This window comes from Halichoerus grypus, chromosome 1 (assembly GCF_964656455.1).
Source record: "Halichoerus grypus chromosome 1, mHalGry1.hap1.1, whole genome shotgun sequence".
In the NCBI taxonomy this organism is placed as follows: Eukaryota; Metazoa; Chordata; class Mammalia; order Carnivora; family Phocidae; genus Halichoerus; species Halichoerus grypus.
The window spans coordinates 127,618,004-127,635,046 of NC_135712.1; the positions used below are offsets into that span (position 1 = coordinate 127,618,004).

The 17,043-nt window shown below is 44.2% G+C and overlaps 1 protein-coding gene across 8 annotated transcripts in view; it reads right to left on the minus strand.

Annotated features, from left to right (window-relative positions):
* The window catches only part of NEK11 (NIMA related kinase 11), a 173,638-nt gene that overhangs the window by 18,688 nt on the left and 137,907 nt on the right, over positions 1–17,043 (minus strand). For all 8 annotated transcript variants that reach the window (XM_078071830.1, XM_078071839.1, XM_078071818.1 and 5 more), the window contains one exon: positions 7,506–7,666. In XM_078071830.1, the coding sequence (XP_077927956.1) occupies positions 7,506–7,666 (161 nt within the window). The remainder of the gene's footprint in view (positions 1–7,505; positions 7,667–17,043) is intronic.

Sequence of the window (17,043 nt, forward strand, 5' to 3'; positions counted from 1 at the left end):
GTGGCACCTTCATGGAGGCTGCCCTGAAATCAGGAAGCTGACGTCTTCACTCCTATCTCCCCACCAATGGTCGCCTTCTGTCAAGGAAAAAAGTTCTCAGAGTGTGTGTCATGATGGGAACACAGAGCCACATCTGCAAAACTCAAACTGCAAGCAAGCCCCCAGGCTCCTGTAACACCAAACGCCTCTGTCACTGAATTCGGAGTCACCGAAACGTGACTGTCAATGTGTCCACATTTCACTGCTAATGCCTTGTTTACTCTACATTATTAAAACCTTCTCCCTGCAGCTGTCTCTTATTAGTGCCCAGGTTTGCAGCACATCAGTATCCGCAGGGTCGCTTCTGGGGTTCAAAGACATTCATAGGAATCCAATACAGAACTCTTAAGACATTTCGCATCACAGTTTGGAAATGTAAAGGATGGAGACAGGAGAAAAGAAAGCAGGGCTGCTGGGAGTGGCATCACGATGCCCACCCAGGAACTTGGGCAATGAATTTTTCAGGATCTGGGGAGGCCGGTACCTTTGCTGTGATCTGTTTCTCGAGTCGTAGCAGTGTGCCGGGAGCTGCCCCCAACCCACCCTCGCCCTCCCAAAAGCTCACTTGCTCTTGATGAACTATTTATCTCTTTTCACGCCACATGCCCAATAGTAGGGAGGAGAGTCCTGCCATTTAAAGAACGTTTATCGGTTCATGTTCCAAAAGGTAACCCTTGTGATATACTCTTCTTTATTGTACGTTACTATTTCTGACTCCAGTTCTAGCTTTATTCCTACATGAATCCCAAAGAGTACGTGGAAAACTTGGTCCTGTGTTTTCAACATGATTTTAAATCATCCGGTCACGTTCTCACACATTTTGGAGCTGTCCCTTAGGTCCCAAGCATCTTCTTTTCCTTTCCTTTACGAAACTTCTACATAGAGTTCTACGCTCACCCCAAAAGTCTCCTCATTGACAAAGAGTATTTGCTGGTTTAAATTCCAGCTCTGTCAATGGACTGGGTGACCTAGGTCAAATTAATTATTCTTTCTTTCTGTGTTGCACTTTCCTCTTTGTAAAGTGGGACGGAAGATGTTAACTCCGTAAAGTGCTTGCGAGTATAAAATGGGAGGGAGGGATGAGGCACGAAAAGGACTTAGCATGGCACCTGACAAGCTGCAAGGCTGGCTCTGTTTTATTAAGAATGATTGTTGTTTTCTCTGGTATGATATGGACCCATATAGAAAGGACAGTATCTCCAACAATGTCCCAGATGTGTCACACTCTTTTCTTCCTAGACTAGACACCATGAAATGATATTCACTTTCTCTTTCCAGATGAATAAAATATTCAGAAAATAAAATTAAATTTCTCTGTATAACTGAATCACAGAATAGTGGGATGGGCCATTTGTTTGCAGGGGCCATTTGGGAGGATCTTCCTATTCTTTGCAGACTCGTTTATGCCCTGTATGGTCAGGGTACGTTAGCTCAGCTGATAGCTGTGGACACACGACTTGGTGCTGGTGAAAGGGGGAGGGGTTTGTTGGAGAGAAAAGCCCCAAAGGTGCCATTCCAACTACGCTTACCAGCTTTGCAAAACCAGCATACACCACTCCACCACACTCACCCCCAGCTCCAGGAGTAGCACAGAAGAGCCCAGTGCAGCTGCTTGCTGTCCCCTTCCTTCCCCAGCTGCTGTGGACCTCTGTTCAGCCGCCAACATGGAGGTGGTAGAGGCCTGCGGAGGCTCCCACCCTCCACATGGAAACGAGCGCACAGACTCTGTGCACTCCCGCTCAGTTCTGCTTTTTCTTTATCCACCCTATCGCCTTCCTTCTTTTTCCTCCATTCTTTGGGATTGGGGCGAAAAGTGTAGGTGCGATCTTCAATACAAGAGTGGCTCTAATTTAAAAGATTTAGGGACTAAGGTCTCCTACAAGGCCCACAATGCTATGTCCCAGAGCAAGGTTTGCTCGTCCCTTGTCTGGCTGGCAGTGAGCTATGTTTTAGCCTGGACAAGAAATAGTGGAGAGGGAAGGCAGAATAACCATGATGGAAATGAGGGCTGGAATAGGGCCCACAGTGGAAAGTGTCCCATCAAAGTGACTCCTTTCAGCAACACGCACTGGGTCTACAGACGGCCTGTTACCTGGAAGGAGTGACACGTGAAACCGCTGGGTTTCTCTAACACCTCAGCAAGGTGGGCTGCTTTATAGCCTGGGACACGGGCCAGGGAGGGTGCTGATGGAGAGATGTTAAATGGTGGGGCTGACTGCTTCTTAGAACCGATGAACTCTGAGGCCAATACCAGACAAAAACTGTTTCCTCCATGCATGAAGTCAAATCAATTAGCTCAGATCATGCAAACCCACAGTTAAATCAGCCCTACAGTTTGGACTTAAGAGTTCTGGCATCTTCTATTAAATCAAACAAACAAAAAGACAGTAGGAGGAGAGAATTCTGTATCCTATAATGGATGTGAGAGACAGGTTCTTTTTTTGTTTCAATTTTCATAACTCAGCACTGTTCCTAGAACCAGTATAAATTTTGCTGCATGCATAGCTCAGCAGTTCTGTTCAGGAGAACAGGGCCAGACAATGCGGTAGCCCCTAAGCTCTTCCCTCGTACCTAGTGTGTTTACCCAGTCGTCACGGAGGAGAGATTATAACTGCTATAATTAAAAGGTTGCACCAGAAGGCTGTATAAAGGAGTGGCTAAAACATGTGTCAGATCTGCAACCCTGCTACTTGCTAGCTGCATTCCCCTCACTGAGCCTCAGTTTCTTCTTGTGCAATGTGAGGATTTCACAACAGTCTCATCTTTCAAGGGACCTGAGTTTTAAAGTCAGTGCTTAATACAGTAACCAATTACAGACAAATTATGCTATTTCTTTTTAAGCATCAAATGAAAGAGTTGACTTGCACTTAGGAACTGCATTCTATGAAGAACACGTAGCTTTAACTACTCTAAATCTAGGGCAAGAATTCAAAGCACCAAGAGGTTCTCAATCTGAGAGACACACGGGCCCTGAGAGGCAGTGGGGGACTCTGGATTTATAGCCCTCAGCCCTTTCTCCATCCGGGGCACCCACTTTTTGGTTCAAATGTCAGGCAGAACTGGCCTGAAATCACTAACGTACACTTTCTTCCTTTCTCTTGCACCCTCCCCCCCCCAACTCTCATCTTCTCCCTTGTTGGAATTCCAGCCAGTTCAAATCCAGTTTGATGCAGTTCAACTAGAATACATGCACCAAAGGGACAACTTGCAAGAACTGAACGAAATATGCATCTTTGCCTGTAGCCGGGGTGCACCCTTCACATTTCTCTTCCAGAGCCGGCTGGCCGCCAGCACTGCTCTGGAGCCTGCTGGCCTCCCGCAGCTGCTGCCCCAGGATCGGCTCTTCCCGGCAGCTCCCAGCCCATTCGAGTGTGGGGAAACCAGAGCCAGGCCATTCCTGTCCAGTTTGGTCTCCTCTGATGGGCAGGGCAGTCTTTGCCCTGGGGCTCTCTTGGGGGTGTCGTGAAGACTTTTTCAGAACTGCCCTGCACGTCGAAGGTGTCATCCAATCCTGCCTTCCCTTCCATCCTTACCCTCTAAGATTCAGATCAGCATCGTGCTTTGAGGCTTTCCCCAATTCTGTCTTGTCACCTGCTTCCCAGAGGACCTGGGCTGACACAACGTATAAAGTACAGGGCATAGAAGAAAGGTTCGGGAGATGTTAGGTGTTACTGTTAGAACAATTAGGATTTGATTAAACTAATGACTCCACTAACAGAAGACACTCAGAGAGGCGCATATTCCCATGATGACCTGATCCAAGAGTCCTTGGTAGACTCTCAGGCCTCGCCTAGCCTGTCTACCCCGGTGGCACCATTCCAAGGAGATCATTCTGTTTTTCCGAATGCTTCGCAGTGCAGAGGGAATTTCAAAACCCGCTAGAGGATTTGGTGAAAGCTTCAGAATTAGCTGGAAAAAATGGACCTCCACAGCCCTCTGTCTTGGCAAGAACAAACACCATGGTCCTAAGAGCCTTCTTAAAACAAGTATTGCTGAAAGCCACATTCATTAAACAACAGAGCCTTTCCCGAGGGAGTTCTGTGTGAAGTCATTATGGTCTACCTAGTGTGTGTATTCCTGGTGCACATGGGACATTGATTCGTCTTGCAGAGGAAAGTGATGGTCAAGGCAGCGCGGTCTCTGAACACACCCATTAATCTGCAGCCCTAAAGCATGGCCACTAGAGCAAAAACACTTTTCAGTGACAGGTCCCCCAAATACTGTTGAAAACCCTCTTACGATGACAGCTATAAACTCCATTCTCCTGAGATCTAAGAGGCAGGTTCCAATTCAGTGACCACAGCCTTCACATAGTAGCTATCAACAATATGATAATGGCTTGTGATGAAGGTGTTGCCGATGTTCGGCTTACCGCAGCAGAGAAGCAATGAACGATCAACGGCAATTAGGTGCTTAATAAAACCACTTTGGAGACGCTGCTGCTGAAAAGATTGCCACGGGTCGCACAAGGGACTCAGCAATCAATCCCAATGAAGCCCATGGCTGTTTCTTTTTGAAAGCACTTCCTCCATCAAATACAGACTATGGGACTTTTGCTCCATCTGAAGGAAGGGGAATCTACTTTGATCTGATTACTCACAGAAAAGCCACAGGTACAATGATCACCGAAGTAGACCCCGGACACACTTGGGTCAAGGGCAAGACTGGGGAGAGGTAAGAGGAAATCCCAGTGATAACCTAGAAAGGGAAGAGCAGACACCCTTCACAACTGCACACTCCCTGCCTTTGAGGAGGGGAAAATGCTATCAAATTACTAGGAAAAACAAATGGGATTGTAGTTACCTATCTCTCTACAGATTACTCAGTTGAGCTTTCCACTCCTGTTTCTATTATACCAAGTCCACTCTCGCTTGATACACCTTTTGTAGCAGAAAGAACACTGGCTGGTGAGCATGATAGACCCAGGCCTGAGCATGGTTCTAAGCCTTCCCTAACTGTGTGGCCATAGGCAACCTACTTCTCTCAGAGACTCGGTTTCCTCATCTGGAAAACAGAAATAAGAATAACTACCCGACAGGGTTTTGTGAGACAAAATACCCACATGGGTGTGAGAGGCCTCAGCATCTTGTCCCAACAGATTTAAAATCAACTCACAAAGCCTAGCCTGTATCCATTTCTCTGTCCCCGTGGCACCATTCCGAAAAGATCACTCTGCTTTTCCTCACGCTTCGCTGTGCAGAGAAAATTTCAGCTATCATATCACATGTGACAGATGCACGGCCCAGAGAGCAAAACTGCTGTCCTATATTTATCATTGGCCCTAAGAAATAAAAATGAGGGATTTTTTTTTAATACTACAATTGTGAAATCTCACATTAACATTAAAGAGTTTGGGAAGTATCATAAAAAATCCACAAGATGGGGTGCCTGGGTGGTTTGGTCGGTGGGGCGTCTGACTCGGTTTTGACTCAGGTCATGAGATCAAGCCCTGCATTGGGCTCTGCACTCAGCAGGGAGTCTGCTTGAGAGTCTCTCTCTCCCTGTGCTCCTCCCCCAGCTTATGCATGTGCTCTCTAAAAAATAAATAAATCTTTAAAAAAAACCCCACAAGATGGCTGGGTAACATCATCATCATCATAATTAACATCTCATTAATTAATTACTTTATTAAATTCTAGACACTATTTTTAGTACCTTACATTGATTACTTCATTTAATCCCCAGACTACTCTATGAGGTGGGAACCATTATTCTCCCATTTTACAGATTAGAAAACTGAGGCACAGTGAAATTTAGTAACTTGTACAAGGTCACACGACCTGCAAGTAACGAAGGCTAGTCTTGTATACAGGCATTTTGATTTCCAACCCTGTGTTCCTACAAGTATGCCAAAGACGGGACTTCCGGAGTGGCTAGCAAAGTTCTATTTCCTGACCTGAGTGGTGTTTGCTGTATATTTCATTCATGTGGTTTTCTGAATCAGTTTTAATCTATTAAAAATAAAAAGTAATAATACTAGTAGCTAAAATTTTGTCACTTGATGCTTTGGGCAAAAATGGATGTGTTTTGCAATCATAGGCACAAAATGATGGTTCTGCAATATTGTAGTATTTGTCTCAGGGCGCCTGGCTGGCTCAGTTGGAAGAGCGTGGTGTGACTTTTGATCTTGGGGTCATTAGTTCGAGCCCCATGTTGGGTGTAGAAATTACTTAAAGAAATAAAAAATTAAAAAAAAATTTGTCTCAGATGTTTAGGACCCTGGCACAGAAGGAAATGGAAATTGTATTTTTAATGTGTGGTAGGAGGTGCTGTTGTTCAACAGAGTCCATTGGGAAATGGGGAAATGGTATAAGGGAAGCATTTTTATTTTGGCATGCTGAATCACTCTCTGCCTTGACTCAACACTCAATATTTTTCTCAACATTCATTTACTTCTCTCTTCACATATTTGTCTCCTAATTTCTCTTTCTCCTCTTTCTCTCATCCTTTTCTCTTCTTAGCCTCATATCCATATCCTTCTAGTTCCCTTCTCCTTGTCTCTTTCTCCTTTTATTATATAGAACTTGAGAACAGTTCTTATTGGTTCTATTTATTGATATTATGATGTATTGCTTAGTCTTCATTAAAAATTGTTGACTAGATGGTAGACAAACTTCAATTAATCCTCCTGAATTAAGTTTTCATTGACACAGGTACCCCTTGATTGACTTCTATTTTCCCAGCTTAATGGTTAATACAAAACTTTTGTACCTTAAGAAATTTTAGGACTGGAAAGATTACCATGTTATGGCCTAAGAGGAAAATGAAGTTTATGAGCATAAGTAGCCCAAAGTAATCTTACTCCTTATATACCTCTTCTTTTTTTTCTTTTTTTTTTTTTCTCTCCTATAGACACCCGGCAGAGAAATCATATGCCAGGACTGTTTCTTAGCCTGTGACCCAGTTAGGGATTAATCTTGCTATTGTAAAAGAGGTCTATGCCGAGGACATACATTCAGAGACTCCAGCACCGTATGTAAGGATGGGCCCGCAAAGGCTGGGTGTGGCCAGAAAGATCATGCCCTAAGTCCAGAATGTCTGGGCCTCATTCCCAGAGCTAATTTGTGCACTACGACATGACTCAAAAAATCTGATTACTGGGCAGAAAAGTATATTTTTAAAAATCTCCTTCTCTCTGCTAAAGAGACACTTGCATTCTTTATTTAACAGCTGAATCTAGGGTGCTCCTCAGTGTAGCATGTATCATCTTCCCACTTGAATAAGTACTGGGCACTCCAGCCCTTCCCTCATCAACACAGTCCACACCAGAATCTCAGAACTCCATGGGGCCCTGCCTGCCCCTGGCACCTTGGAAATAAAGACCCATCACATGGGGCCTTTATAACAAACCCTTGTCCCCCACCCCACTTCAAGTTCTAAGACTTCCTTGACTCTCTCTTTGGGAAGTCACAGCCTGATCAGGACCTCACACAGTTCCACTACATCTGCTGGGGAGCAGCATATACCTGTTGCAATGTTCTGTAAGCAGGCCGGGATCCCTCATCCTTGACCTCTTCCCCCGGGGCTGAGAACACTATTTCTTCTTCCTCCTCTTCACTGTCTTCAGAACAGGAATCAAAGGTGTCAGTATAATACTCTTCAGCCACAAGCGGGTCTTCTGGGATCTCTGAAATAAAGAATAAACAACAATCAGGTCCTACCAGTCATTAAATTATAATAAGTCTAGGACCTCCCCCCATATTTTCCCAGAGATGTATATTATGTTTGCACTGACAAAGCTTTCATGGAGTGTAGAGCTGAATCTCAGCTTCCTGAAAGTATCTGGTGACTTTAATAAATACTCAGAAAAATTAAACCAGTAGAGGAAAGGAGGGATGACTCTATTTGCAACCATATTTTGAAGGTGGAAGGATAAAACCATGAAACAAGAAGAAATGATCTCCTTTAAAGTCTTTACATTCAGAGGCATGAATCCTTATTACAAATGACGGGATTTAGGAGCAAATGCCAGATGAGATGCCTTGGCTGTGGGACCCTATTACACACCCACATTAAACTTTTGCAGAGGCAGTTGGAATGGAACTCTGTCAGCACTCTTCCTGGTTGTTTCTTTTTTAAAGAAAATATGAGTGGTGAGACCAGGCAAGATGGATAGGATATATAGCAATGGCATTTGGGCAAGCTGAGGAAAACATTATGGTTCTTTCCCAACAGACTATGAAGGCTTTTGAGATGGAGTTCACTCTGGGACCCTGCTTACTCACCTCTATACGTGGCGTTTATGTTTGTTTAAGATTTTATTTATTTATTTGTGAGAAAGAGAGAGAGCATGCACAAGCAGGGGGAGCTGCAGACAGAGGGAGAAGCAGGCTCCCCACTGAGCAAGGAGCCTGATATGGGACTCGATCCCAGGACCCTGAGATCATGACCTGAGCTGAAGGCAGACCCTTAACCAACTGAGCCACCCAGGTGCCCCTATTTTTTTTTAAAAGGAAAGACCACCCACTTAAGTTGATGCCAAGGAGTGCCTACCTAAGTCATTTGATGCAATGTTATTACTAACTAAAAATGTAATTGGTGCTTATAATAGTTTTCAGCCAAGAAAGGCCAAGAATGGATCACAAAAAAGCACAGCGATATCAACCCCAATTTACTAATGAAGGCCTAAAAACAGGGAAATACCATTGGGGAGAGGAGTGAATTACAGAGTGACACCCCACCACATTAAAACCATGGGCATAAGGGTAACCTAGCAGGGTAGGTAGCTATGAAGATTCCGTAATAGGATTCTTATGAAAGCTCTGTCTATAGGCAAACTTTATAAAATGTTCAATTTCCACATCTGTAAAAATGGACTTTTTGTTAGCTGAATCCAGAATCCTCCAGAAGTAAGATACTTAGCGGGCTACTTTAAAATCTTTGCTCCCGGGCGCCTGGGTGGCTCAGTTGGTTAAACGACTGCCTTCGGCTCAGGTCATGATCCCGGAGTCCCGGGATCGAGTCCCACATCGGGCTCCCTGCTCGGCGGGGAGTGTGCTTCTCCCTCTAACCCTACCCGCTCTTGTGCTCTCTCTCTCACTCTCTTTCTCTCTCAAATAAATAAATAAAATCTTTAAAAAAATAAATAAATAAATAAAATAAAAAATAAAAAGTAAAAAATAAAATCTTTGCTCCCTATGGTTTCCCATAAAACACAAGAGGCAGTGTCATGGCATCAAAATTAGCTCAAAAGACAAAAATAACATATACTCAAAACCGCCTTTGCCAGTTCCTCAGGAAGGAGCATACTGGGCATTTCAGTAACCCAGCACAGCCTGTCTCTCCCTTCAGATCACTGGTTTTCAGGTGAGCAGCAGATGAAATAGATTATTTGTATATAGGGGTCACGTTTTGTAAAAATCTTTATTCAACTCACACTCAGAATGGCTCAAGGATCACAGCAAGAGAAGTTTATGAAAACTAACATCTACAGAGAAGATAATTCAAGTCTCTAGTGTTGTCCTCAAGTAGGGGCATCTGCTGGCTGAATGGAATGGTGGACAGGATCACGTGACTTCCTGCGTCTCTTCCTCCCCCTCCCCCTGTGTCTCTCTCTTTCTTGTCCATTCTCTCCCCGTCTTCCCACTCCCTCCTATTTCCGCTTCCTTTCCCAGAGGCTCTCTGTCTCTTTGACAGTTATTCATTCATTTATTTATTCCCTATTTTCTCCTTCTTTCCCTCTATTCCTCTTCTCCTCCTCCTTTAGCCAGAATATTTGCTTTCAAATTTGACTGTGACACAATAAGAAATATCATTTCCATTTTGTTGTTCAGCACACAGAAATGTGCTTGTATTTGTGTATGAATATAAATATATTTATAGTTGAAATGAAAGTTTCATGCATCAAGATTTATCCATACTTAAATATGACACATTCTGGTCTTTCACATTCTATTCAATTTTTTTTACAATGCTAGTTGCAACTTGTTAAAGTGATTTCTCAACACACAATCTGAAAAACACCTGTTGAGAATGCTGGCTTTAGAATCCAAAAGACCTGCATTTAAATCGAGGCTCTAATATCAGCTCTATAACAGGCATTATTTAAACTTCCTGCACTTCAGCTTTCTCATCTGTAAAATGGAGATGATCATAACCATCTCTTAGGATTGTTGTGAACATGAAATAGTATAATGGATGCAAAGCACTGTGTACATGGTAGGCATCAAATAGATGTCAGTTACTAACATGTAACACAAAACTCTCTATATGTTTTGCCCGTAATGCACATCAGGAAGAAATATAAATATTAGACGATCACAGATATATACCAAGTTTAATTTTATACACACACACAAAATAGAATCACTTCTCAAAATCCATAGCATACCCATTTCAAATGGGCACTAAGGCAGCGGGCCAAATCATACAGACAAACCGTTCTCTTGATAAATACTGAGCCCCATCTCCCATAACGTGGCTCCTATGCACAGTCTTAGTCTCAGAGGAAAGACTCTCTCTCACCAGGGATCCCCTCCCCCGAAGGAGAGGAAGGAAAGAAATGGTCGGGGGGAAGTGCCATCGTGGCACTTATGTCTCAGTCAGGAAACAGACTGGGATGAATCCACCTCCAGTATTTCTTAAACAAGCACCACTATCTTGGTGCAGCTCAAAAAAGAGTTCATTTTCAAAAGGAAAAGTCAAAAGAAATGTTAAGTCTGCTCAAACTGTGTTTGTCAAGCTATGTGTTTTTTGTACGTGGGCCCAACTGGAAGCCTTGTTAGGCTAAGGCTCATTTCTCCTGTCATTGAGGGAAAATGGTCTGTGATAAATAGCTTTAATTTCCTCGCACCCTGAAGTCAGCCTCATAACAGATGCGCTGGAGCGGCATCCCAGATCTCTACTAGGCTGGGTGGGCAGCGACAGCGTGTTTATGAAGGAATCCAATTATGGCTGCCTCAGCCCGGGTACAGTTGCTGCAGATCCACGACAGAGAAAAAGAGAAGAAACCACCCTGTTCCATGAAAAGGATGCTGTTTGCCAGACCCTTCAATTAAGACCCTAATAGGGGCGCTTGGGTGGCTCAGTCAGTTGAGCCAGTGGAGCCACCTGGGTGGCTCAGTCAGTTGAGCCAGCGACTCTTGGTTTCGGCTCGGGTCATGATCTCAGGGTTGTGAGATCGAGCCCTGAGTTGGGCTCCGAGCTCAGCATGGAGTCTGCTTGAGATTCTCTCCCTCTCCTCTGCCCTTCCCCTTGCTAGGGAGAGCACTAGAATCCCACTCAAATAAATAAATAAATAAAATCATTAAAAATAAAAAAGACCCTAATAAACCCCTTCCTCTAAGACTTCAGTGAGCATCAGGACCACTTGCATGGATTGTTATAACACAGATCACCAGGCCCCACCCAGTTGCTGATTCAGTAAGTCTGGGTTGAGGCCTGACAATGTGCATTTCAAACAGGTTGCCAGGGGATGCTGGTGCTGCTGGTCTGGGGCCACAACATCCAAACCACTGTTCTAGGATGTCACCAGTTCAAATAAAAGTACTATCATATATTATTACATAGATGTACTATAATAAAATACATAAGACTATAATATCTCTACATTTTCCAACCTTATATATTACAGACCCCAAAAATGAAGAAATAAACTTTACTTTAGAAGAATGCAAACTGGGGGCGCCTGGGTGGCTCAGTTGTTAAGCGTCTGCCTTCGGCTCAGGTCATGAACCCAGGGTCCTGGGATCGAGCCCCGCATCAGGCTCCCTGCTCCCCGGGAAGCCTGCTTCTCCCTCTCCTACTCCCCCCTGCTTGTGTTCCCTCTCTCGCTGTGTCTCTCTCTGTCAAATAAATAAATAAAATCTTTAAAAAAAAAAAAAAAGAAGAGTGCAAACTGTTGTGCCATTAGTTTCTCAACTACTCACAATTTCTGTGAAGTTTTAGGGCACTATTCCCATTTTACTGACGGGGAAGAAGAAAGCTATGATGAGCAGCCCAAAGTTACAACACTTCATAGTTTGCAAAAGCACATTCATATCCATTATTCCATTTAATCATTGCAACAGTTATTCAAGTTAGACCAGGACAATGATTTTATCTCATTTTTCAGATCATGAAAATGAAATTCAGACAGCCTAAAAATCAACCGAAAGTCACATAGCTGTATGCAGGGTGGACACTAGATTAGAACACAAATAACCTGAATCCTATCTTTTTCCCATTGAATGGCACTATTTCGTGGTTAGCTTGGGATTTTCATGTTTGCTAGTAAAACCAGGTCATGGATAAAAGTCATGATTGTCTTCCCCCACCACTCTGAAAGATGTTGCACAGCAAGGGATAGACTTTTGACTTCTGAGATGGGAAAACTAAAGCTTAGTCATCCTGGTGAACTGTCTGAAAGGAGCTGGGAATAGTGAATGCCAGGGGCCCTCCCTTAGACTTAGCCCAACTGTCACTCCCCTCGACCTCAGATATGCTCCAACTACAGTGTACATCGTCATCCCCCTGGAGGCCTGTTCAAACAGATTCCTGGCCCCATGCCCAGTGGTTCAGATGCAGTGGTCGGGGGGGGGGGGGCAGTGGGGGGGATGGCGAGAGTCTATATGATGCTGCTGCCAGTCTGGCAACACACTTTGAGAACTACCGCTCGACCTAGGACCTTCAGGGAGAAAGTGACATACAAGCACAACTGTTTAATGAGCCACTCCCCCATACTTCGCCTATTATTGTATCAGCTCTTCAAACTTCTAAAATGATCAGAAAAATGCACTGAAGAATTTTTTTAAAAAGAGGCAATTAAACCAGATTTTTGCCTAAAGTCAAAATCAAGTTTCCTTTAAAGGAGCTTAGTTATGTAGCAGGAATACCTCAGCCTGTGCACCTGCCACCATTCTGAATGATTCTAACCATTCCGTATGCCTTGAACAGATGCCTGCCGTGAGCTTAGCACAGTGGTTTTCAAAGGGTGGTCCCAGAAGAACAGTAAGAACATCACCTGGGATCTTATAGAAAAGCAAATTCTCAGACTTACTGAATCAGAAACTGAGGTGAGGGTCCAGCAATCTGCATTTTAGCAAGCCCTCCAGGGGGATCCTGATGCACACCTAAGTTTAAGAACCACAGATTTAGCACAATGCCTGGCCCTTACTGTCTGCTCAAAGCCTATCCTGTTCCTGTGGTTTCTCCAACCCATGGCTCAAAGCAGACACGCCAAACTTCTTGTCGAATAAATGAACGCTTACGTGTCTAAAAGATAAGACTTTCAAACTACCACATAGTATTTCATGTAAAGAATTTCCTAACCTTTATTTTGGGGAGGGCCGGGCGAAGGGGGGAGGGAATATAAAGATTTTTTTCCCTAAGACCCCTCTTTCTCTCCTCTCTCACAGACTTTGAACTTATATCTCGGATGGAATCATAACTTGGAACAGTAAAAAATGTCTTCTTCATACTAACATCTCCAGCTGTCTCTGAGTCCAGAGTCCGCAGCGTGTGATGGCAGTCACTGGTAGACTGTGGTTTTCTCCAGGTGCCCAGACTCTGCTCCAGCTGCAAGCCTCTCTTTGCCCATCTAATAATAGTGTCAGAACTGATTGGTGACCAAGTGACTTGTGATTTGGGAAATCCAACAGATGCACTCACACTTTTCTGCGCCTTCTCCTATGAAGTCAGCAATATCCACAGGACACTTTTTAAAATGGTTCTCACTGTGCCCACCATCTGGGGGAAAGCGTCTCCTCATAAAGAGAGGATGCTCTCTATTTCAGCTGTGGCGGGGCCGGCTGGGGCTGAGTAGGGGACCTCGTGGCAGGCAACTGCCCAGAGATGCCCTTCTTTATTTTTCCTTTCTTTTCTAGTTTTCTGAAGTGGGCAATGGCTTTATTATGAGCCAGAAAATGTTGAACAAAAGCTATAGTAAGAACAAACTGATCTATTGTTAGATCTTGATGTGGCCTCTAAAGACCATGTTCTCCCATTATAAATTGAGAGCAGTGGTGCTCAGAATGACAATAGTTATTATTACACTGACAAGGCAGTTCTCAGAATTTCTTATTTTCCTAAAAATGGCACTTGTGGGTGTGAAAAAGATTGCCTTAATCCGTTTTTTAATGAAAACATTTTAAATAAAGACATCATCTCATATGTAGAAGAAACCTATGGTTAATATGCTACACCATTCCCCAAACTAGTGGGTGAGAGAATGTCTGGAGAAGGCCCTCAGATACAGACACTGTCAATGCTGAGCTGCCTCAGTTTCCCCAGTGCTGTCTTGTGTAAGGTGGGGACAACTTGGTTATCCCAAGAAACTGAAGCCCAAGTTAACTGGTGATGTCTGCTGCTTCTGAGGAAGGCTGCCTCCCACCAGGAGTGGGGATAAGGAGTAGATATTAAGGAGATAAGCTGTAGGGTCAGACTGAGGTTCAAATCTGGCCTCTCTTGTGTATGGGCTGTGTGACCCTGGGCAGCCTCCGTCACTTCTCTGGTCTGTTTTCTAATTTGTAAGTGGGTGGAGTGAATACTACGGATGTGCCACCCAAAGCTCCTTACCAGACACATTCGGGCACACTCATGCTCCAGCTGCCGTGAGTGTTGACTGCTCGGGCCGCCACAACAAAATGCCACAGACTGGGAGGCTTAAACAACAAATACGCATTTTCTCATAGTTCTGGAAGCTAGAAGTCCGAGATCAAGGTGTCAGCAGGTCTGGTTTCCCCACTGGTGCTCCTGGTGTTTGTCAGTATCGTAATCTCGTCTTCTTGCAGAGGTACCAGTGAGATAGGATTGGGGCCCATCCTAACAGCCTCATTTTACATTAGTCACCTCCTTAAAGGTCCTATCTCCAAATATAGTCCCATCATGAGGTACTGGGGGTTAGGGTTCAATATATGAATTTTAGGGGAACACAATGGCTAACAGGGCACAAATGTCCCCTTCTCCAGACAATCGCTCTCAGATCAAAGAATTTCCTTATCAAAGAGGTTATGTGTTCCCTCCATGGTGGAGTGCAGTCCTGGCCAATGACTGAATGACTGAAGGTGGAGCCAGCCCCCTGGTATCACTCCTGCTCCAAAGTGGGATCAGGCTCCTTCTGCTGCTGCCCTGTCTAGACATACCCACCACCCCCAACCCAAGAGCTCTCTCTCCATAAAACACATGCACCAGAATAACCATCTCAGGCTCTGCATCTAAGGAGCCCAACCGAAGACTTGGGGATATTATAATAATAATACGTTAACTCACGGCTAAACATACAATTTTACAAAAGATAAGTGATGCTATGCAATTATGTAAACACCTCTTAAAGGAAAACAGATGCCAGCAAGGTCATATTTTTTTATATTATATATTTAATCCTCAAGACTTTCTAGAAAACAATAGAGCCCACACCTATGGACACTGCTCAAGTGAGTCATTTGTCAGATATCAATTATATCTCAGACAGCTCAATTTTTTATCTCCTGAGGTCTAATCTACTCATCCTGCTCTGAGTTTTCTTAAAATGCTCTATCTAGCATAGTGTCCAGAACATAGTAAGTGCTTAGTAAATGACCATTAGTATTCCCTTAGCAGGTAGAAAATGTTAGTTTTCTTCATAGCTCTCATACTACACATAAGTACCATTCATTCCAATTTTAGCACCATGCTCCTGCAGCAAGCACCCAATTTTAAGTATTTAGAAAAATGCCTGACGAGAGTGCAGGGGAAGAAAATATGATCCTTTCTGCCAGAGATAAAAGGAGGGCTTTGGCTTTACTCCAGAAAAGAGGTAGGGCAGGGGAGTGGGAGGGGTCAGAGCCGAGAGACAGAGGCTGAGGGAGCCTGCACAGCAATCATGAAGGGAGCTCGGGACAAGCTTCGGTTGAGCCAAGCTTCCCGCATCTTGGGACAGAGTGTCCAAACCGATGTCTGGGTTGCATCATTATTGGTGTGTAAAAGAAGCATTTATACATAAAGGGCCAACAGCAGAGCTAGAGCAAACTCCTCAGGCAGAGGCAACCTGTCTTTCAGGGAGACAGCTGGATTCCGCCAAGTAGATAACTATCATTGTGGAGACCCCAGGCTTCCATTCTCCTGGAAGCTAATAAAGGTACTCAGTCTGTCACCCTTGCTAGGGAAGGGTACTCAGTCTGTCACACCTTGTTAGAAGAAAAGGACTGACTCAGAAATTTTGCTGTTTTGGAAAAGGCATTGTGTCAATTTCTAAGCTTCAACATACATTGGGTTTTATTTTTCCTTTTCAATTTTTAAAAGGCATCTCTCCCCCCTACTGTGAACCATGAAAGGGTTTTTCATGGTTATGCAGTGAGTCATCAGCTGGGCCTAGTTCTCAGGGTGTCCTAGTTCTCATCAGCAGCTATTAAGATTGCTCGTGGGAGCTCAGAAGTCATGGAGGGGGAAGGGTCCACTCGGAGGGCAGTGATCATTATTTTCCATGGTGAATCATCCCCTTTTATGGCTACCGTGGGCCTCTGTTGGAGGTCCTAGAGAGGCTGTTACTCGACATTCCAAATGCCGCTGCATCTCTATTTCATTGCAAAGAGCCTGCTTCTGGGCCTGTGGGGAGCAAGTATAATTTTCAATCACCATAACATTTAGCAGGGCTGGAGGCTTAGAGCAGCATATTTGCTAGGGAACATTTTGAACCAATGCTCAGTCCAGGAAAGAATATGGACAGCCCTCAGTGAAATGAACACACTAATACTCCAAGGCAGAAATGAACACTCCAGATATCTCAGCTCTTGCAATCGCCTCCAATCTTACACAGGCTGCCACAAATCTTGCCTAAAGCACTTACTACCATGTCACTCTTCCCCCAGCAATGTCTCCCCCACTGCCAATGAAATGGAATATGAAATCTTCAGCTTGGCAGCCAAGGCCTTCTGCCACCTGGTTGCAACTCTTTCCCAGACCTGCCTCCTCTTATCAATGAATCTGGTAGCTCCCAGTTAAAGGTACACACCTAAAGGGATTCTGACTGGGTGGCCTGGGGCTGGATCCAGGCAGTTTTATTTTTCTGATGCTTTCCAGATGGTTCTCATATGTACCTTTAGATCAGGG